General features: G+C 49.2%; 1 protein-coding gene across 1 annotated transcript in view; it reads left to right on the top strand.

Moving 5' to 3' along the window:
• MDGA1 (MAM domain containing glycosylphosphatidylinositol anchor 1) overlaps window positions 1-21,772 on the top strand; it is a 63,846-nt gene that overhangs the window by 18,798 nt on the left and 23,276 nt on the right. Inside the window, exons 2-3 of the mRNA XM_032140680.2 lie at window positions 13,689-13,828; window positions 19,360-19,534. Coding sequence (XP_031996571.1) covers window positions 13,689-13,828; window positions 19,360-19,534 — 315 coding nt within the window. The remainder of the gene's footprint in view (window positions 1-13,688; window positions 13,829-19,359; window positions 19,535-21,772) is intronic.

Here is a 21,772-nt window from a genome sequence, read left to right as displayed (position 1 = left end):
TGGGGTGTGGGAGGAGGAGAGAAGTCATGGATGACTCCCAGATTTCTGGCTGATACTTGGTTAACGGGAGACAACGTTGTTCCCACTAATACAGGTGTAGGGGGTGAGGAGTGGCTCCCAACCCTTGGGGGTACCGGGGGGCAGTGAAAGTTGGCTGCTGGAGGTCAGTGGATGGAGGGGCCATAAAGCTAATGAGGTCCTCCTTACGTTTCTGCTCCCTGGTTCTTTAACCTCAGAGCGAATTTTCCTGTGGTCTCCTGGGTTGAAGCCAAGGCCTGGCCTGGAGGAACCAGGTAACTCCATATGCAGAGATGGCTTTAGGGGTTGCTACAAGTTGGGGTGCAACACCCCTATCTCCCCCTGCAGCTGGGTGGGGTGCTTTCCAGGAGCTGGAGCTCTACCCAGGGACCCACAGTGACCCGAGGTCGGGGGGCGGGGGGGGCGGTGGTCAGAGTCTGCCAGGCTGTGGGAGACCCCCAGAAATGCCATCCTTCCTTCCCTCCCTTTCTGTGCTACTATGGGCCAAGGCCCCACCAGCTCTCAAGCCGCAACATTGACTTGCTTTCATTGTTGTTATTGTTATTATTTTCCACTTAAACAACTTCATAGAAAAAAAAGAAGCCCAATGACCATCAGACACGAACCATTCATCCTAAACTCCCTGCCCATACCTGTCAATGTATTTTTCCGTAGCAGTAAACAGTGGTCCGTTCTGCCTTCTTGGCTGACTTTATCTCCTACACACGTCTCCTGCTATTGACTGAGCCCTCAGACCTGCCACTTTAATGGCCGCAGGGCACCCCCTGCATCGATGTGCTGGAGTTCGGGTCACCATTTCTCTGCTGCCGAGCATTTGGGTAGGAGCCAATTTCCCTTTTAAATAGCTCTGCCATGAATATCCTTATGTGAGTTACTTTTTCCTTTTAAACTATTTCCTTGGGGCCTATTCCCCAAAGTAAGACTGCCTAGCAGGTCATACGATGGGAACAGTTTTATGGTTCTCATTTTGCACTGCTGGCTTGTGCACAGCCCGGCCACAGTGGATTTTATCATTTTAATTTATTTTCACTGGTTTCATAGGTACATTATGGCCTGCTTTTTAACTTCCAATTTGCACCTCCTGAAGCCATACTTGAGTCGTTCAGCACCTAATAATAATAAGGCCTGATCTACACAGAACTTTACAGTTTACATGATACTTTCTTAAATGTCATCTCACTTAATGAGACACTGTGAGCCTAATGTTATTGGCCTCTGTTTTATATGGGGAAATGGGGGCTTAGGCAAGTTAAGTGCTGGAGTGGAGCCTCTAACTAGTTCTTGCAGGTTTGGTTGCTTTTCCTTTTTTTTTTTTTTTTTCTGTTGAGACGGAGTTTCGCTCTTTTTGCCCAGGCTGGAGTACAATGGCACCATCTCGGCTCACTGCAAACTCTGCCTCCCGGCTTCAAGCAATTCTCCTGCCTCAGCCTCCCCAGTAGCTGGGATTACAGGCGCAAGCCACCACACCCAGCTAATTTTGTATTTTTAGTAGAGTTGGGGTTTCACCATGTTGGCCAGGCTGGTCTTGAACTCCTGACCTCCAGTAATCTACCAGCCTTGGCCTCCCAAAGTGCTGGGATTACAAGCATGAGCCATCATGCCAGGCCAGGTTTGGTTGCTTTTCTACTGCACTGTGTGGAAAGGACTCCCCTGCCACCTACCTCCATCCATTCTTATGTGAGGGCTCGGGGTCCCCAGATGCCCACTGCAGCCCAAATCCAGTGCCTTAGCCTCATTTTCTCCCTTTGGCCCCTATATTCGGGCCTGTGCCAGAACCCCAAGCTGAGCCTACTTGAGGGTTGGGGTTTAGCTCTGTGGGCCTTGGAGAGAGCCATGTTCCATCCCCTTGCCTCACTGGGCTTTTTGATCAGGTGGTGCTTTGGGGGCTCCTTGCTTTAGCAAAGCCACTGCCATCCCTACTTCCTGGCCCAGGCTCTGCCTTCTGGGTTGGAGGCCTGGATCTGGCAGTGTGTCTCCAGTCCTACCCTGGTGGTGCCCTATCCCTAGCGACTGTGCCGCAGACTCCTAGAGACCGGGGGCTATCAGGATCCACCCTGGAATAGGAGGGCCTTCTCAGAGCAGACACACTCATGAGTCTGGTTTTATGTCAGCCCCTTCTAGCTGTACTTCTAGCGTATCTACTAGGTAGCATGCACTGTGTGCAGGGCATTCCATTCTCAGTGGGTCTCACACTCACAATAGGGAGCCGTGTTATGTCCATTTTCTAGTTAGGAAGCTGAGGCTCTAGACTAGATGGGTAAATTATTTGCCTCAAGTCACCCAGAAATTACTGTTTCCGTGGGCTTGGTTCAATAGGTATGCTTTGATAGGTGCAGGCCTGTCAGATCTAGACCCTGGGCTGCTGCCAGGGGCCAGCGCCAAGTGAACCACAGTGATGGGGTCTCCAAGACCAGCAGAGCTTGGTGGGGCTAGAACTTTCCTTTCTAGGATCCAGGCAAGGACATTTTACATGAGTAACCATGAGTAACCCTGTGTCCATGGGTCCCACATCCCTGGGCCAGGAAGGCTCAGACCTTGGGATCCTAGGAGTCATTCTCTGCCCTGATGGGTGGAGGCCTCTCTTTTCCACCATCATCTTACATATTCTCACGGGGAGAGCTTTTCCTCCCAGTGATTACTACTTTCAACCCACCTTAATGTTCTGATCTCTCAGGATTACAAACTCTTGGTAATCCTCCAGAGTAGACCTCATTCGGATTCACATTTTTTTCTTGCAAGACTTTGGAATAGGTTCCCAAAGCATCCTGGGCTATATTATTAAATGGAAATGGAACTGAAATTTATTAAGTACATGCTGAGTACAAGTCACTGTGTGATGTACCCGATGTGCATTGTCTCATCGAATCCTCACAACAACCCCAAAGTTATCTCCATTGAAGCCTGAGACGTAGTATTATCCCCATTTTGCAGATGAAGAAACTGAGGCTAAAGGAGGTTAAACAACTTTCCCAAGGTCACTTGGTCACTGAGTAAAAGGTAGAGCACTCCTCCCTAACCCTCATCCTATGCCGTTGAGCAGCCCCCTCAGATTTGCATTTAAAGCCTCTGATCAAGCAGCACCCAACTTGTCCTGTCTTTACTGATTGGAGATGACCTGTGTCCCCTCATCATTAACAGCTTTTTGTTGTTGCTGTTTTTGCTTTTTTGAGATGTAGTCTCTCTCTCTCGCCCAGGCTGGAGTGCAATGGCGCGATCTCGGCCCACTGCAACCTCCGCCTCTGGGGTTCAAGTGATTCTCCTGCCTCAGCCTCCCAAGTAGCTGGGATTACAGGCGCCTGCCACCACACTCAGCTAATTTTTTGTATTTTTAGTAGAGACGAGGTTTCACCATGTTGGCCAAGCTGGTTTCAAACTCCTGACCTCTAATGATCCGCCTGCCTCAGCCTCCCAAAGTGCTAGGATTACAGGCATGAGCCACCGCACCCAGCCATCATTAACAGTTTTAATCCTGGCATCCTGGGACCCACCAGGAGAAAGTCCCTTTATAGTTTTCATCAGGAGACCTAAAAGTCCTCATTAAAGGGCTTTCCTGGTGGCCTGTCCAGACACCCTCTAGTTCTATAAGTGGGTGTGCAGATTAGACTTCCACTGATAGACAGTGAAGATTCTGTGAGCATCATTTGCCACTTTCAATACCTGTGTGCCTTCCAATGAGAGCAGGATGTGGGCGCAGTGGTGCTGAACATCCCCAGGGAATGGGACATAATGGACCAGCCGCCACTTGCAGCAGAGGAGAGTTGTAAGGGCGCCAGCCTCTCTCAGAAGCTCCAGGCGCCACAGTGGCAGGCTCTGCAAATGGAACAAGGCCCTGCAAACTGTGGCAGGCTTGCATCTGACTATGAAAGCAGAGCTTGTTTTTGCATTCAATTGTGGTGGTGGGGTGGCGGCCTGCACACTGATCCTTTCAGCTGTGGCTGGTCGCTGTATTCAGAGACAGCGCCCTTGTACCCGGAGGTCAGAGACACATGCACTCTGGTTAGGGAGAGATTTTTGCAGCCAAAGGGAAGGTTGGCTGAATATGGGTTTGGTTTTGATGAGCAAGAAAGGCTTTGTGTCGGGGAACAGGCTTTAATATGGTTTGCAGCAGGGAGAGCGCAGAGGTTCTTTGCCCAGAAGGGCTGTGCCTCATTTGGCTCTGTCCCAGCACTGAGGGCAGGAGATTTCACATAATAGGTGCTCAGAAAATGTTACAGAGCCAATTAATGAATCAATGGCAAATTAAAAGGTGATTGTGTATGCCCTTTGAGGGACTGGGAGGACAAGGAGCGAGAGGGAGGATGGGAAGGGAATGGCCTCGAACATGAGTCTAATGACCGGAGAGAGAATGACCAGAACTGGATGGGCCAAAAGTCTGTTGCTGCTTTCCCTCAAGATGCTCTGCGTTCGGGCAAGGCTGGAGGAGGTGGTGTGAGTGGGTTTGGGCTGTTTCAAGTCGGCTTTCCTAGCACAGAACTGGAGCCTCCCCCAGCCTCAGAGCACCTCTGAGAAGTCACCTGGTCCCCCCCACCGGCTGGTGGTGAACAGAGGACAGGCTCCAGCCAGCTCTGCAGAGAGCAGGGCTGTGGTAAGGGCAGAGCAACCCCCGATGCAGTGAGCACAGAAGGGCAGGGTTAATTTTCCCAAGAGGCCCACGCTCGATGGCTCACAGTCTGCAGAGAGGCTCGGAACATCATCCCTGGCAGAAGGAGGCCCAGGAGGAGCAGGCCAGGCGCCTGCCCAGGAAAGCCTCCTCCCAGGCCCCTGACCGCCATTCTCTGAGCAGCTAATTAAAAGAGAAAAGCCTGTTAATATTTCAGCATTATTAACTCCACTAAATTATTAAGTGTCCATTTGCATTACATGCATAAAAGGATCAATAAACACGTGCGTACCAGGATCTGGGAGGGCGAGAGGTGTCACGGCGAGGGAGGGACGGTTTCTGAGAATGCTGCACAGCATCGGTCCCACCAGGAACGTGGAGACTCCGTCCTGAGCTGTGAGCTCTGCACTGGGCTAGGCACTTGGGAAGTGGAAATGCATGGCGGTTAGCATGCAAGACGGAGAGTCAGACAGACTCCAGACCAATGCGGTGTCCTCGGGTAACTTATATAACCTCGCTGAACCTCAGCTTCCTCATCTGAAAACTCCGAACCATAATGGGCTTGTTAGGAGCAATAACTACGATAAAGGATATAAAGCACTCAATATATTGCTGGCAGAGTAAATGTCAATAAAGGGCGGCTATTGCAGTTAATGTTATGTGGTGGGGATGGGGGTGGGGGAGACCTGAGACAGCACTAGTCTCTAGTTCACAGCAACCCCTCCCTGCTCCCTCTCTGCCTCTCAGTAGACCTTTATAGGCATCGTTCTTATTCAGCTTTTCTAGCTATTCGCTTCCCTAGCGCAGAGCCTGAGTGCAACAGCTCCCTGTTACCTCGGAATCAAGTTTAGCACCTCTTACTGATAAGGGCTTGTTGAGTGACTGTCTGATGGAAGCCAGGACCAGAACGCAGATCCCAATTCTGTACCACTCCATCCAGAACACTCAGTGATGCTTCTGGGAGGTGGCTGGGGTGGTGGCACCTGCTCTGTCATCTGTGGGCAGATAGAACCAACTCTGGGCAGGGAATTTTGCAGCCCCTCCTTCTCCTTTTGTCTCCTTGCCCCTTCCTCACCCTGTTCTTTGGTCGTTTCCCAGCCTGCAGACTCTTTCCCTGAAGGAGCCAGAAGCAGGAAGAGGGCAACAGTCCTCTTCATTGATTATTGGCTGAGCTGTTGTTTTTTTGATAGGTGTCTTGCTCTGTCGCCCAGGCTGGAGTGCAGTGGTGCAATCATGGCTCACTGCAGCCTCAATCTCCTGGGCTCAAGCAATCCTCCCTCTTAGCTAGGATTACAGGCACGTGGCACCATGCCCGGCTCATTAAAAAAATTTCTTTTTTAGAGATGGGGTCTTGCTATGATGCCCAGGCTGGTCTTGAACCCCTAGCCTCAGGCAATCCTCCTACCTCAGCTTCCCAAAATGTTGGGATTACAAGCATGAGGCACTGTGCCCGGCCTGAAGGAACTTTTTTTTTTCTTTTTTTTTAGATGGAGTCTCACTCTGTCACCCAGGCTGGAGTGCAGTGATATGATCTCAGCTCACTGCAATCTCCACCTCCTGAGCTCAAGCATTCTCCCACCTCAGCCTCCCGAATAACTGGGAACACAGGTGTGCACCACCATGGTGGCTAAGTTTTTATATTTTTGGTAGAGATGGGGTTTCACCATGTTGCCCAGGCTGGTCTCGAACTCCTGAGCTCAAGCGATCCTCCTACCTTGGCCTCCCAAAGTGCTGGGATTACAGGCCTGAAGGTGCTTTTAATCAAGGTTTTCCGTTTGTCTTGCTGTCTGTCTTGTTTGGCCCTCACCCTAGTGTTGTATCCATGTGCATTTGGTAGCACCCCTACCTGTGGCTATAGCTGCTGGGCATGGATTCTCTTATGGGGGATGGGGGTCTTTGATGAAATTCCCCCATTCCAGTGAGAATTCTCTTTGGATCCTTAGTTGGCAGGTTGGAGTTTGTCTTAGTCTGACTCCCTGAGAGTTTGTGGCTTCCTCACTGGGCCTACTGGGTGCTGGAAGCCCCCACCCATGCCTATACATTTTGGGTGTATGATTTTTGGGGAGGAAAAGAGTAAGCTGATAGGCCAGCAGCATTCTGCCTTGGCTGTGCTCATTAGGATGCTGCCCCAGGGGTGACATGTCTCAGGCCACTTGGCTGTTCTCAACTAAGGGGCTGGGGAGGGGCATGTTAACCCCTCAGCTGTCAGTTTTGTATTCAGCTTTTCTCCACTAGTTTTACCAAACATTGCTGTCTCTCAGGATGTTGAGGTGCTCTGCGAAGAAGACGGCTTATGGCCAAATACATTGAGGAAGCACTGAGTTAAACCAAGTTACACGGATGTGTTTAGTGCAGGACTTTTCAGAGCCTTTAATAATATACTTTGTGTGCTAAGTCTTTCTCAGAGAGAGCGAGAAAAAGAACATGCAGCGTCCTTGCTTGACAGTGAAAATCGTCTGTGATGGACCATCAGTGAACACTCCGTGGCACACAGGTTGGCAGAGGCTGTTTTCCTTTTCCGTGGGGTTTTGTTGATAGAAATCAGGAGAGTAAAATAGGAAAGTCTCATAGACCAGAGGCAAGGAAGCACACTTGGTTCTGAAATCCCGTTCAGTTTTCTATCCGCTAATATAGTGTCAAGCAAAGATGATCAAATCCAGCCATGCCTCTGAAATTCCTGGGGACGGTGAACAGAGTCCCAGGTTAGCAGGTGGAAGGCCTGGGTTTGAGTCTCGGCTGTGCTGCCGTCTCAGCGAGTGACTTGGACAAGACGTTTCCTCTTCCAGGCATTGGTCTCCTTCTCTGCCAGTGGGGCTAAATATGACTTTCCCTTTCTGCTTCACAGAACTGAGGCAAGGAGCTTGGAAACATACAGTGGACCCCAGGAAGGTACCAACCCTCATCATCTGTGACAGAGAAGGCAGGGTCCTTTCATGCAAACGGCTTGCAGGCTGCAGGGGACGTGAATTCTTGAGAGGAGTGCAGGATCATTTAGAGAACAATAATGCTGGCTGACATTTTTAGATTGCATACTGCGTACCAGGCACTGTTTTAAACACTTTACATGAGTTTCCTTATTTATTCCTCACAACAACCCCGTTTTGCAAATGAGAAAACTAAGGCTTAAGTAACTTGCTGAAAGCCACACAGCCCAGTGCACTAGCACCATGAGAAGGGGGATGCTGAGGGAAGGGCTCCAGCCCTGCCAACTTTCCATCCCCTCTGAAGCCCTGCACAGCCCTCAGCGTGAATTTGGAACATATTCATGAAACATCCCTACCCGTTTAATGTCTGCCTTGAGCATTTCCACCCCTGGGTTGCATGTGTAGGGGTGCACAGCAGGTGGTCCCCTTTCTCTATCTCTGGCTCCTATTTCATCATCTTGGGAGCTGTCATTTATGGAGACAGCACATACTATTTGGCCAGGTGTTTTACATATATTGCATTAGCCCCTCATTAGCAGCCCTGGGAGAAGGCATCATTGTTCTTATTTTGTAAATGAAGAGGCTGAGTCTCAGAGAGGTTAAGTAATTTGCCCAGCAGCACACAGCATCACCCAGCTAGTGGGTAGCAGAGCCAGGAATGGGCCCCAGATTGTGGGACTCCACAGCTGTGCTCTTTCCATCTCTCTAAAGCAGACCTTCCTCTCCCCATGGTTCCTTATCACATCTCCCTGTTTTCAAGTCATCATAGCATTTAACACACTCTGAAACCACCCTGTCCATTTCTGTTTCCTTTTTTGCTATCCATCTCCCCAGCAATGCTCTTTGAGAGCCATCCCTTGTTTGCTTTTCATGACAGTATCTCCAGTGCCCAGCACAGTGCCTGGCCCAGAAGCATTTATTGTTCGACAGACTGAATGAAAGGATCATGTCATGGTGTATCTTGAAACAGCCCTGCCCGGTTGCCTTCTGAATCAGGAGACGCTGCTGCAGGCAGTGCCTTCCTAGGGTGTGTGGAGCTGGATGGAGGCTGAGGTTCAGCGGGGCAGGGACCCCTTGGGGTTCAGGGTCAGAAACATGGTTCTGGCCATTCCAAGGGTGACCTGAGCCAATGGGAGGGTGACTCACATTAAAGAAACTCAGTGGGGGGTGATGAGCAAATTGAAAGGCCAAGGCCAAGGGGGACTAGGTAATGTACTACTGGTGAGGACTCATTTCAGAAGGAAAACTGTACCTGGAACCAGATCAGCAATGGGAAGTGGCTCATCACGTAAGAGTGAGAATAAAGGGAGTTGGGTAACTATAATAGTAAATGGATTATCCTGGATAATCTCAATGGTTAATATCCTAGGACGGTGGATGCTGTTTTCTGAAAACTGAGGTGTAATTTAGAAGGTATAATATGGTGAAGTCCAAAGCAGATACCTTGATGTGTTTTTATTTGTGTATCCAGACACTGTGCAACCACCACTCAGATCAAAATGTCCAACATTTCCATCTCACCAGATGGGATCTCTTCTCCCCCAAGAAAGTTCTCTTGGCTGGGTGCGGTGGCTCACGTCTGTAATCCCAGCACTTTGAGAGGCCGAGGAGGGTGGATCACGAGGTCAGGAGTTCGAGACCAGCCTGGCCAACACAGTGAAAACCCGTCTCTACTAAAAATATTAAAATTACCTGGGCGTGGTGGCGGACACCTGTAATCCCAGCTACTCGGGAGGCTGAGGCAGGAGAATTGCTTGAACCCTGGAGGCAGAGGTTGCAGTGAGCTGAGATTGTGCCACTGCACTCCAGCCTGGGCGACAGAGCTAGACTCTGTCTCAAAAAAGAAAGAAAGGAAAGAAAGAAAGAAATAGAGAGAAAGAGCAAATAATCTCCCACCCCACCCAAGGGCAATCAGTGTTAGGCCTCTGTTACCCTAAGATTAGTTTTTCCAGTTTTAAGTTTTGAATAAATGAAATCACACACTATTCTTTTTTTTCCTGTCTTTAGCATTACAATTCACTGTATGTTTGTGTCTGGGTTCTTTCACTCAAATTGTGCCTGTGAGATTCAACAGTGTCATGTCTATCTATAGTTCACCTTTTTCACTTACGGGGAATATTCCTTTGTGTGAAGATACCAGAACTTATTTACTCATAGAATTCTTGATGGATGACATATAGGTTGTTCTTGTTTTTAGCGATTGCGAATAAAGCCGCTGTGAATATCTTTGTACTTATTGTTTGGTTGCCATAAGTACTCATTTCTACTGGGTACATACCCGGGAGTGGAATTGCTACCTCATGGGGTATACACCTGTTTACCTTTAGTAGGTACTGCCCAAATTTCTTCCACAGTGGTTCTTTTAGAATTGGGTGTCTTAATACTTAAGGTCATCAAAGGGAGCTGGATCACTTTTTTTTTTTTTTTTTAGACAGAATCTCACTCTGTTGCCTGGGCTGGAATGCAGTGGCATGATCATAGCTCATTGCAGCCTTGAATTCTCGGGCTCAAATGATCCTTCTGCCTCAGCTTCCTGAATAGCTGGGACTGCAGGCACACACCCCCATGCCCGGCTAATTTTTGCAGTTTTTGTAGAGACAGAGTCTCACTATGTTGCCCAGGCTGGTCTAGAAGTCCTGGGCTCAAGTGATCCTCCCGCCTCAGCCTCCCAAAGTGCTGGGATTGTAAGTGAGTCACCACACCTGGCCAGGAGCTGGATAATCTTAACAGTGTCATCTCTGATATCCACTCATGGCCCCATCTCCAGTGGGGAAATACACCTGTCAGGTGACCAGAGGCCCTATGTCTGCTGATCGGGCTCCATCTTCCCTGGCCTGTGCTAGCTGTGCTCTAAGAAAGTCCAGCTCTCCAGCTTTTTTTCAAAGCTTCTGTCATTACAATACTGCCTTGCTACAGGCAAGCCACAGTGTCCAAGATTACAGCTTATCTTCCATTGGAGCCTGTTAAATCGATGTCTTCCTTCTTGAGAGGCACCCCAGGCCTCTTGGTCTTATCAGCAACCAGCATGCACATCATCTTTTGGTGGGTTGTTTCTTGATGAGATTTCCTGAGGAGTTTGGCCACAGATGGCTATCTCTTTCACGTATGGTGAAAGATGTTCATGCATTTTTATTGCATGAGGTGACAGTTTTGGGCCCAGTTCCCAGATTCTAGAGTGCATCTTATATAGGGACTATGTGCGGATTACAAAATTCATAGAAAGTGTGAGTTGAAAAAGACCTCAGAAGTCATCTAATCTACCCTTCCTATGGGTAGGGAAACTGAGGCCCAAGGTGGTGAATTGGCTTGCCCAAGGCGTACATTGCTTGTCTCCTGACAGCCAGCCAGGTTCATTCCTCTGTGGCAGCCAGGCAGGCAGGATGGTCACCTGGACACTCAGACTCTGGGTTGGTGGCAGCTACCACTGTTTACCAAACCCGCTACTGTTTGCAGAGACCCTCATGATTAAACATAGCCTGTGACACTCCCAGTTGCTGACCAAGTTTATCGACCTGCTGCTGGGCTACCTCTGTGGACTCTACCTCTGTGATTAGTTCATGTCTGTCCCATCAGTGTTGGGGGAGGCCCTACTTGCAGCATCTGTAAAACACATTATGACTCAACTAAGCATTTTTCATTTATCCTGTGTTATCATCACATCTACCATTGTGAGTTCTTAGGGTTGGTAGTGTTCTCTTCATTTTAGGGATGAGAAAACTAATGTCCAAAGATCACTAGAGGTTTACCCTGTGTAATATAATTTGGGACTCTGCCCTGTCAACTAGCATAGAGCCTCCCTGTTCCCTGAGGCCTGGTTCAAAAGCTACCTTTTCCATGGAACCTTCTGTGGCTCTTCCTCCAGAAGATGGTGATGCCTGTTTTCTGACATCCCAGGGCCTTCTACATCTCTCTTATGTCCCCCAGCAACTTCACCTTGGGACATCTTTATAAATCCATTCGTTCAACGTTCACTGAGCACCTGCTATGTTCAAGGCCTTGTGCCGGGGATCCCAAGATAAAGCTCAAGGTCTGGTAGGCAGAAAGATGAGAATCCTGAATTTGACAGAAACACAGGCCTGCTGCTTTAACGTTGCACTGGTGGAGGGATGCATACTCTAGACACATAAAGAAGGAAGGCGCCTGTCAGTAATGGGACGTTTCCTGGAGGAAGTTGTACATTTTCTGTACAGGCTTTATCTTCTTATTTATCTTCTTACTTCTGTTAACTGAAGAATCATGAGACTTATAAATTTAGAGAAAACAGCTTTATTTCTTTCTTTCTTTTTTTTTTTTTTTTTTTTTTTTTTGTATTTTTAGTAGAGACGGGGTTTCAGCATGTTGATCAGGCTGGTCTCGAACTCCTGACCTCATGATCCACCCGCCTCGGCCTCCCAAAGTGCTGGGATTACAGGCGTGAGCCACTGCGCCCAGCCGAGAGCTTTATTTCTTATAGAGGATTGCGTCCTATGGGGTGGCCATCCTAACAGGCTGGGAAGCGTAGCCTCTGGCAGAGACTGAAAGCAGTCACTTTGAAGGAGGAAAGGTGAGACAGGAATTTCTGCTGAACAGGTGGGCCAGGTATACGTTTTCAATAGGTTATGGGAGGAGCTACGAATATCCACAAAGGGGGAATGCACACATGCATAGTAAGCAAACGTGCATGTTACATGCGTCTCATGTTCACTTTGGGGTGCAGACAATGTTTAAATGCACCACAATCTGGCCTATGTGTCAAAAGGTGACACAGAAGACACAAAGGCCCTTAGTGGGCAGCCTCTGTCAACTGGCCAGAACCAGTCGATGGTTGCTGGTCTTTTATCGGGAGAAAGCTACTGAAATCAGTCTCTTGTCTGATCAAAGGTGTAGTTACGGCGGTGGAACAGGAGGCCAGTTAGTCGGTGTCTGGCAGTAGCTGGTCTGCAATTGTTTCAATATTGCTTATCTCCGGGCCAGGGATTGTTTAGCTGCTAGAGAAAACAGAAAGCCTGGTGGCAGCTAGAACATAGCTTATTCTTTAAGTGCAGGGGGTGTGACTTACCCCGGCCTCGCATGGCCTTAGGTCCTGTTTGTAATTTGATATCTCTTAGCCACAGAGTCGGTTCCATCACTCTTACGATTTCTATTTTAACACCCCTGTGCCTCTCTTTAGAGCAAGGGCGTCGTTTGTGCCTCCTTGTGTTCCTCATGCCCAGTATCAGGTCTTCTACCTTCACTCTCTCCCTTCTCAGCCATGAGCAGAACCTGTGGAGTTAGGGTCTTTTCTTCTTCCTAGAGTTTAAGCACTGGGGGGCTGGGACCTGGTTTGCCTTTAGGACAACGGGGCTAGACAATGAGGCAGGGGTTGTGACCTTGGCAAGTTCAGTCATTTCCCACTGGGCCCATCCAGCCATATCCTAGCTTTGGTCCCCTAGCCTGGGCCACAGCCCAGCCCTGGGCACTGTGAGAGAGGTCAGGGAGGAGCCACAGCCTTTTGCCAGCTCCCAGGCCCCAACTTCTACAGAAGAAGCTGGACACAGGCTCAGAGAGCAATGAAAAAACAAGGCCTTCGGGGAGGGCAATGTGCAGCCAGGTGTGTGTGTGTGTGTGTGTGTGTGTGTGTGTGTGTGTGTGTGTGTGTGTGTGTGTGTGTGTGTGTGTGTATTGTGGGGGAGAGGGGGTAATCTCCTAGGCATTTCTGGCCAAGGCAGCTCTCTTAGCTAAAGGCAATTCCCTGGGGAAGGTGAGCACCCTGAGCTGTCAGCAGCTGGGGATGGATGCACCTGTCACCTTGGGGAGTGGGAGGGGTGCCGACGGCATCCACCGCCAAGACTGCTAAAATGGTGATGCTAACTGAGTGACGACCAGTCTGTACAGATGACAAAGCCCCTTCACACAATCAGCCCACTGAAAAGCACAGCTCTCTTGCAAGGGGTTGGGGAACTGTCCCTTTCCTGAGTTCCTGGCTGTCCTGGTTCTGGCCCAGAGGTCCTGGGAGGATTCTTTCCTGGGCTCAGTGGGGTCAGGCCTCTGAGGAATGGCCTGGGGAGATCTGGGCTGACCTCTCCCAGACACACTCAGGAGGGAGCCCCGGACTTCTTCTGGCCTTGGCGCCTCTTCTCTAAACCTTCTCCATCCTCTCCTGCCAGCTCCAGCCCAGGCGCAGATCGTGCATGCGGGCCAGGCGTGTGTGGTGAAAGAGGACAACATCAGCGAGCGTGTCTACACCATCCGGGAGGGGGACACCCTCATGCTGCAGTGCCTTGTAACAGGGCACCCTCGACCCCAGGTAAGCCCCCAGCCTAGCCTTGCTCAGGCCCCTCTTACCCTCACCTTGCCTGGGCTGAGCACTTAAGAAGAGGCAGCAGGAGATGAGACTCACTATGCACCGCAGCATGCAGGCAGAGGACAGGAGACGGGGGCTGGGGAAATAGCTGGAAAAATAACTCTGTGGGGAAGGGCTGGAGGCTATGGGCTCATTCACCTGCAAACATGGACGGCTGAGGGGAGAAATGGACTGCCGGTTGTTCAATTCCACTCCATTCCATGGATCTGTTGAACAGACACATCCTTAGATGCACCTTCTAATGTGTCTGTGGGCAGACCATGTCCTAGGTACGGTGCCAGGCACTTTCTCCAGTGTTTTCCCTTTGGAACCTCACAGCTGTGCAGTGAGGAAGGCATTAGTGACCCTCTTTTGCAGCTGAGGAATTTGCGACTCAGCGAGGTTGGGTAAACTCCCAAGCGCACGCAGCTCTTGTGAGGATGGAAGCAGACATTGAATCCAGAACCAGTGTCCTCTTAGCTTACTCTGCTTCCTTCCAGCATGTCCATCTTTGAGTTGGGAACTCCAGGAGTGGCAAGCAGCGTACAAAACATGATCTCTATCTACTTCAGGCATCTGGCAGGCAAGCTTCACACCCTTGAGGTTCAAAGATCCAAAGCAATTAGAAAGAAACAGAAAATAAGAATCTGGGAATGCCAGATGAATTTTGTCACAGACGAAGTGTATGACTCAGGCAGGAAGCACTGGCCCGTGATCACTGAGAGCTGAGGGGAGGGTGTAGGGAGGAGGTGGGCTGAAGGGATGGGAGGAATTTGCTGGTGAGCTGCTGTGACCTTTAATAGCAACAGAAAGGGTGACAATTGGATGCTAGAAAGGACAGTGAAATACAAAATTCTTTTTTCTGGATCATTTTGGGAACATAGATGGCTTTAGTAGGTCTGGCCTTGAGACAGGCAGATGGACAAAAAACTATGATCACTGCTGCTCCTTCTCAAAGGCGTGTTTTAGAAGGGAAAACAATGCTGCTCCAGTAGGTCGATGTCTGTGTCAGGTGTGATCATTAAAGGATGGATGGTCCTCCCTAAAAGCCAGTGAGGCCGCTGGGTCATTTCTCCCTAAGGCTGCACTGGCCATCTGTGTGTCCCCTTGGGTGTCCCTGTATGGGTCATGTGTGGTTGTGGCTATGTGTATGTGTACCTGGGTTTCTATTTCCATCAGTGGTTTCATTCGTTCTACCACCCAGGCGCAAACCCTTGGGCTCATATTTGACCTTGCATCTTCTCATTCCTCACATCTAGCCAGACTCTGAGGCCTTCCTTGTTTTCTTTTCTTTTCTTTTTCTTTTTCTTTTTTTTTTTTTTTGAGATGGGGTCTCACTTTGTTGCCCAGGCTGAGTGCAGTGGCGTGATCACAGCTTACTGTAGCCTCGACCTCCTGTGCTCAAGTGATCCTCCCACCTCATCTGACCAAGTGGCTGAGACCACGGGTGTGTGCCACCATGCTTGGATCATTTTTAATTTTTTTTGTAGATACAGGGTGTCCCTATGTTACCCAGGCTGGTCCTGAATTCCTGGCTTCAAGCATTTCTCCTGCTTCAGCCTCCCTAAGTGCTGAGATTACAGATATGAACCACTGTACCAGCACGCCTTTCTTTTTATGTCTCTTGCATGGGTCTTCCCCTCTGTTTTCTTCATTACCCCTCTGGGTCAGCCTATCAGTCCTGTCACTTGGACCATTGCAGTAGACTCTAAAGTGACCCCCCAATCTCTCACCTCACCCCTCCTCCCATCTATTTTTTTTTTTTTTTTTCTGAGACAGGGTCTTGCTGTGTCACCCAGGCTGGAGTGTAGTTGTGCAATAAGGCTCACTGCAGCCTTGACCTTCTGGGCTCAAGCAATCCTTCCTCCTCAGCCTCCCAAGTACCCGGGACTACAGGCATGCGCCTCCATGCCCAGATAATTTTTTTTTTTTCAGAGACGGGGTTTCACCATGTTGCCCATGCTGGTCTTGACCTCCTGGGCTCAAGTAATCCTCCTGCCTCAGCCTCTCAAAGTGCGGGGATTACGGGCATGAGCCACTGCACCCGGCCCCCTTCAATCCGTTCCTGCACTTTGCTACCAGAATGATAACCCCTGTTGTGCTACATCATATCACTCCCGTGCTCAGAGATGTTCAATGGCTCCCCTTCATTTACCAGATTCGTTCAAGCTCTTAGGGATGGAATGGAAGACCTTCTACAATCTGGCCTCCACCTGCCTCTCTTGTCTGATCTCCCACTGCCACCCTCCTCACACCCTGTGCTCCAGTCAGACTTACTTCCCCATCATCCCCAAGTACAATCTGTTCATTCCTGCTTTAGCCAAAGTTGCTTGCCTCTCCTAAAATGCCTTCTACTTTTTTTGCTTGTTTCATTATAAGAAATATTTATTGAGCACCTGCTACATGCCAAGCAAAGTTATGGGTCCTAAAGATGCCCCTATAGTTTCTGTTCTCATGGAGCATCCAAACTACTAGAGAAACAAGGGAAATACCATCTCATGGCCCACTTAGTGGTCAAGATGGGGGACTGAGGGAACATGGAGTGCCTCACTCCAAACAAGCTGTGAGAAGGAGGGATATCTGGGGGCCAGAAATGCAGACAGAATCTACAGTGATGGCAGGTAGCAGAAGTTGAGGAGCCTAGCCCATGAAGAGACCGGCACTGCATACACACTGTACTGACAGTTGTATTAACACACACATAAGGGGTATGCATTGAGGCTACAGGTCCATCCATGGCTGGGAGCTGGAATTGAACTCTACCTAAAGCTGGAAACTCAACAAGAGTGGCATCATCTATGAATGAGGACCAGAAGATCTCTGTCCCACAGCCCAGAGTCACTGCAGGGAACAGACTCTCCTTCAGGGTGTGGATATAAATGCAGCCACCTATGAGATAGCATAACCCTAAACCTGTCTGTATTTTGCAATATCCAAATAGTGAGGAAGCCCTAACCTGAGAACCCAACATAAAAATGTTTTGGACATATGAACCCATGGTCTTGGGTATAGGCAACCACCTATACCCAAGTAGTGAATGAGAAACAGGACCATAAAGGTCCAAGTAGGACTTCTATGGAAGATAATCCCACTGAGTACAAACCTATGGAGTAAAATTTTAAAATATTAAAAAATACAGTGCCAGAAGAGTCAGTCCACAGACCCAACAAGGTGAATAATTCACAACTGAGGAACTAGAGAAAATAGAGCAATTTGAAAGGATCTTCAAAATTTTAAAAATTTAAATATTGGAAGAGATAATGGAAGGAATAGAATCCATAAGACAGGAGATTATAAAACCTGATCAGTTAGGTACAAACAGAAATCCTAGAAATAAAAATAATATAGTCTTTAAAAATGTTGGCCTCAGTACCCTAGAGATAGCTAAAGAAAAAATTAGTGAATTGGATAATAGATCTGAGGAAATCAGCCATGCATTTCCAGTGGAGTCCAGGGAAGACAAAGAGACAGGAGATGTGAAAAAGAAGTTGAGAGACATGGAGGATAGAATGAGAAGCTACAACATAAATTTAGGCATTCCAGAAGGAATGAATAGAAAAAGAGAGGAGGCAATATTTAAAGAGATGAAGGGCCAGGTGCAGTGGCTCACACCTGTAATCCTAGCACTTTGGGAGACCAAGGTGGGAGGACTGCTTCAGGCCAGGAGTTCAAGACCAGCCTGGGCAACATAGTGAGACCCTAGCTCTACCAAAAAAAAAAAAAAATTAGCCAGGTGTGGTGGCACACACCTGTAGTCCTAGCTACTTGGGAGGCTGTGGCAGGAGGATCCTTGAGCCCAAGAGTACCACTGCACTCCAGCCTGGGTGACAGAGCAAGACCTCATCTCTAGTGATAAAAAAAAAAAAAAAAGAGAGAGAGAGAGAGAGATAAAGACTGAGAATTTTGCAGAATTGAAAAAAGGTAGGAACTCTCAGATGCATAAAGCATACCAAGGCTTGAGCAGTATGTAAACAAACTCTATCTAGACAAAATGTTTTATGTAAACATAAAACATCAAGTACAAAAGGATCAAATGTTTTCATGTCCCTATTATCTCTCCAAAGCACTTTCTGATCTGGTATGTCTTGCCTGAAACTGCCTCTACCTTTTCCCAGGTTTGGTAACCTCTAGCTCCATGGGAGTAGAGTCAAATGTGGGCAGGGGATGACAGCAGCAACACTGTGGTCCTGGGTGGTCCCTCCCTGCATGAGAAAGGTTGCCCTCTCACCCCTTCTCCCCAGCCTTGCTTTTCTGGCCTCTGGCCTGACCTGTTCACCAGGATCAGGCTCCCTGCCCTGTCTGTAGTAAGCAAGCCTCCCTACTTAAAGACTGAAGTCCCTACCCACTGCCCCTACCTCTACCCCACTCCTCAGACTTAATTATCTAGAACTGATCTGTTTTTCTTAAAACTCTGGCACCTTGAGTAGTAGGCTCAGGTTTCTCATGCAATCCTTGATATTTTTCTATAATCTAAGATTGTATTAATAATAATAGAAATTTGTTGAGTGACTAATGTATACCAGACACCACACATAGGGGATTTATATACTTTCTTTGTAAACCTCATAATAATCTTGCAGAGTGGGTATCATGGTGTATTCGTCATTTATTACTGCATAACAAATACTCCAAAACTTAGGGGCTTCAAACAACATGTACTGTCTCACAGTTCCTGTGGGACAGGAACCCCGGGAGCAGCTTAGCTGGCTGGCTGTGGCTCAGGGTTTCTCACAAGGCTGCAATCCAGCTGTCAGCCAGGGGTGCAGTCATTGGAGGATGACGGAGACTGGAAGATCTACTTCCAAGCTAACTTACGCTGCTGTTGGCCTGAGGCTTCAATTCCTCCCCAAGTGAGCCCCTCCATTGGGCTGCTCAGGACCTGATAGCTGGTTTTCCCTGGAATGACTGACCAAGATGGAAATCAGTCTTTTGTTTTGTTTTGTTTTTGTTTTGAAACAGTCTTACTCTGTTGCCCAGGCTGGAGTGCAGTGACCTGATCTCGGCTCACTGCAACCCCTGCCTCCCGGGTTCAAGCGATTCTCCTGCCTCAGCTTCCTGAGTAGCTGGGACTACAGGCGCGCACCATCACGCCCGGCTAATTTTTGTATTTTTAGTAGAGTCGCGGTTTCACCATGTTGGCCATGCTGGTCTCGAACTCCTGAGCTCAGGCGATCCGTCTGCTTGGCCTCCTGAAGTGCTGGGATTAGTGAGCCACCGCGCCCGGCCGAATCCATGCTTTTAACCACAGCACTGCGTGCCCCATTTAAAGCCTCTTCCCTCTGATCCCAGATTCCCCAGCTCTTGACTCCGTGGCATCCTACCCCGTCTGTGCATTCCCACGAGTCTGTCTGGGTTCGTTTCCTAGGCCTGCGTGTGCCCCACGTGCGCTTGTGAAAAAGTATGGGAGAAAGGGGTGCCGTTGCAGGGCACTCAGCGCTGAGACCCCCACCCCGTGTGAGTATGACAGTCTGACTCTGCCCCGCCCGGCGGCCCAGGTACGGTGGACCAAGACGGCAGGTAGCGCGTCGGACAAGTTCCAGGAGACATCGGTGTTCAACGAGACGCTGCGCATCGAGCGTATTGCACGCACGCAGGGCGGCCGCTACTACTGCAAGGCTGAGAATGGCGTGGGGGTGCCGGCCATCAAGTCCATCCGCGTGGACGTGCAGTGTGAGTTGAGGCCCCCCTCTCTCCCCGGGCCCTGACAGCCCAGCCCGGGCCAGAGGGCGCCCCAGGGATGAGGTGAGGTGGGGAAGTGGGGATGGGATGGGATGGAGAAGCTGACCTCGGTAGAGGAGCCTAAGAGGTACCGGGCTGTGTGTATCACCCTCTACCATCTGCACCTTCGCACCTGTAATCCCATATGAACCTTGCAACATACCTGTGAGTTGAGCAGGGCGGGCAGGATGGGTTGACTGACATCCCTTCTACAGATGAGGAAACTGAGGTCCCATGTGATTTGCCCACAGGCATGGAGCGGGGTAGCCTCAGATCTGAGATGTGGAAACAGATCTCTTCCCCATTGTCCACTGCCCTTCCCGCAGTACCTCATGTCTCTGCTTTTGTCCTGCCGCAGCTCTAAGATTTCCCTCCTTACTACATTACACATAGGACCAAGCCCCACTCCCCGAGTCCTTGCCGCTAGCTGCATGAGAAGCCGCCAGTCCCTACCTGCTCTCCACGGGTATTCCTTTAGCCCGAGAAGCCTCTTTTCCTGAGTCATCCATAAGGCTGAGTCAGGTACCCAGAAACTGTTGGCCCAGGCCCAGGAGCCTGTCTGGCACCATTTGAAGGCTTAGAATGAACCTACCTATTAGCTATACATCCTCCCACTCCCTAAGTGGGACTCAGTAGAGTGATGAACAGTGACACCCTAGACCTCTCTTCTGTCCCTCATCAGCCAGCCAGGGTCCTGCCAAAACCTGGAGCTGAGGGCCATTTCTTAGGTTATTGGCCCCGGAAGAGGCTGGCAGGCATAGCCTGGACCCCACCAATGCCCACCTCCTCTCATGGCCATGGTGGTGACTTCTATCCCAGTGGGCTGTGGAAGGGGCAGAATGATGGGCTGCTGGAACATTCGTTGGAGAATGTTGGAATGTGTACTGTCAGTGCCTGTGACTCACAGCCATACATGAAGATCTCTAGGGGACCCTTTAAAAAAACGGATGCCTGGGCCCTACTTCCAGAGATTCTGATGTAATTGATCAGGGGTGGGGCCAAATATCAATTCTTTCTTAAGCTTTTTAATTATTTTTTTTAAATTGAGGATTAATCAATAGAGTGTACTAATCTTAAGTGCAAAGGTTAATGATTTTTTACGTGTGTGTGTGTGTGTGTAAACAACTTCCAGTTCAAGAGATAGAACATTTCCAGGACTCTAGAAAGTTCCTTCACGCCCCCTCCCAGTCAATAATTCCCCCCGGAGACAATCATTGTTCTGACTTTTGACACTATCAATGAACTCTGCCAGGCATCAGTATTAAAAAGAAAATCTCCACGTAATACTCTTGTGCAAACAGGGCCAAGAACTACTAAGCTACCTTAGTTTACCAATGAGGAAACAGGCCCAGAGAGAGAAGGGACTTAGGCGGGTCACACTACAAATTGACAGCTAAACTAGGATTTGAAGAAGCAGCTGCTTCCTCCATCCCATGATGGGAGATTGCAAAGCTAGACACCCTCATGCGGGTCCCTGGGAGGCACAGCTCTGAGGACGTCTGGGAAGGCATCAAGTCCTGTCATCTTGGCCGGGTGCAGTGGCTCACACCTGTCATCCCAGCATTTCGGGACGCCGAGGTGGGAGGATCGCTTGAGCCCAGGAGTTCAAGATCAGTCTGGGCAATATGGTGAAACCCTGTCTGTAAAAAAATACAAAAATTAGCCAGGTGTGGTGGTACATGCCTGTAGTCCCAGTTATTCAGGAGATTGAGGTGGGAGGATAGATTGAGCCCAGGAGGTTGAGGCTGCAGTGAGCGATGATTGCACCATTGCCCTTCAGCCTGGGTGACAGAGTGAGACTCTGTCTCAAAAAAAAAAAAAAAAAAAAAAAAAAAAAAAAAAAAAAAAGAAAGAGGCTGGGCACAGTGGCTGACGCCTATAATCCCAGCACTTTGGGAGGCCGAGGTGGGCAGATCACAAGGTCAGGAGATCAAGACCATCTTGGCCAGCATGGTGAAATCCCATCTCTACTAAAAATACAAAAATTAGTTGGGCATGGTGGTGTATGCCTGTAATCCCAGCTACTTGAGAGGCTGAGGCAGGATAATCGCTTGAACCAGGGAGTTGGAGGTTGCAGTGAGCCAAGATTGTGCCACTGAAGTCCAGCCTGGCAACAGAGCGAGACTCTGTCTCAAATAAAAGAAAAAGTCCTGTCCCCTGCCTCTAACAGGTTGGTTAAGCTTGCAGGTC

This window comes from Hylobates moloch, unplaced genomic scaffold, assembly GCF_009828535.3.
Source record: "Hylobates moloch isolate HMO894 unplaced genomic scaffold, HMol_V3 SCAFFOLD_20, whole genome shotgun sequence".
Taxonomy (NCBI): Eukaryota; Metazoa; Chordata; class Mammalia; order Primates; family Hylobatidae; genus Hylobates; species Hylobates moloch.
The sequence above is the reverse complement of the archived record's forward strand: the minus strand, read 5'-3'. Positions and strand labels throughout refer to the sequence as shown.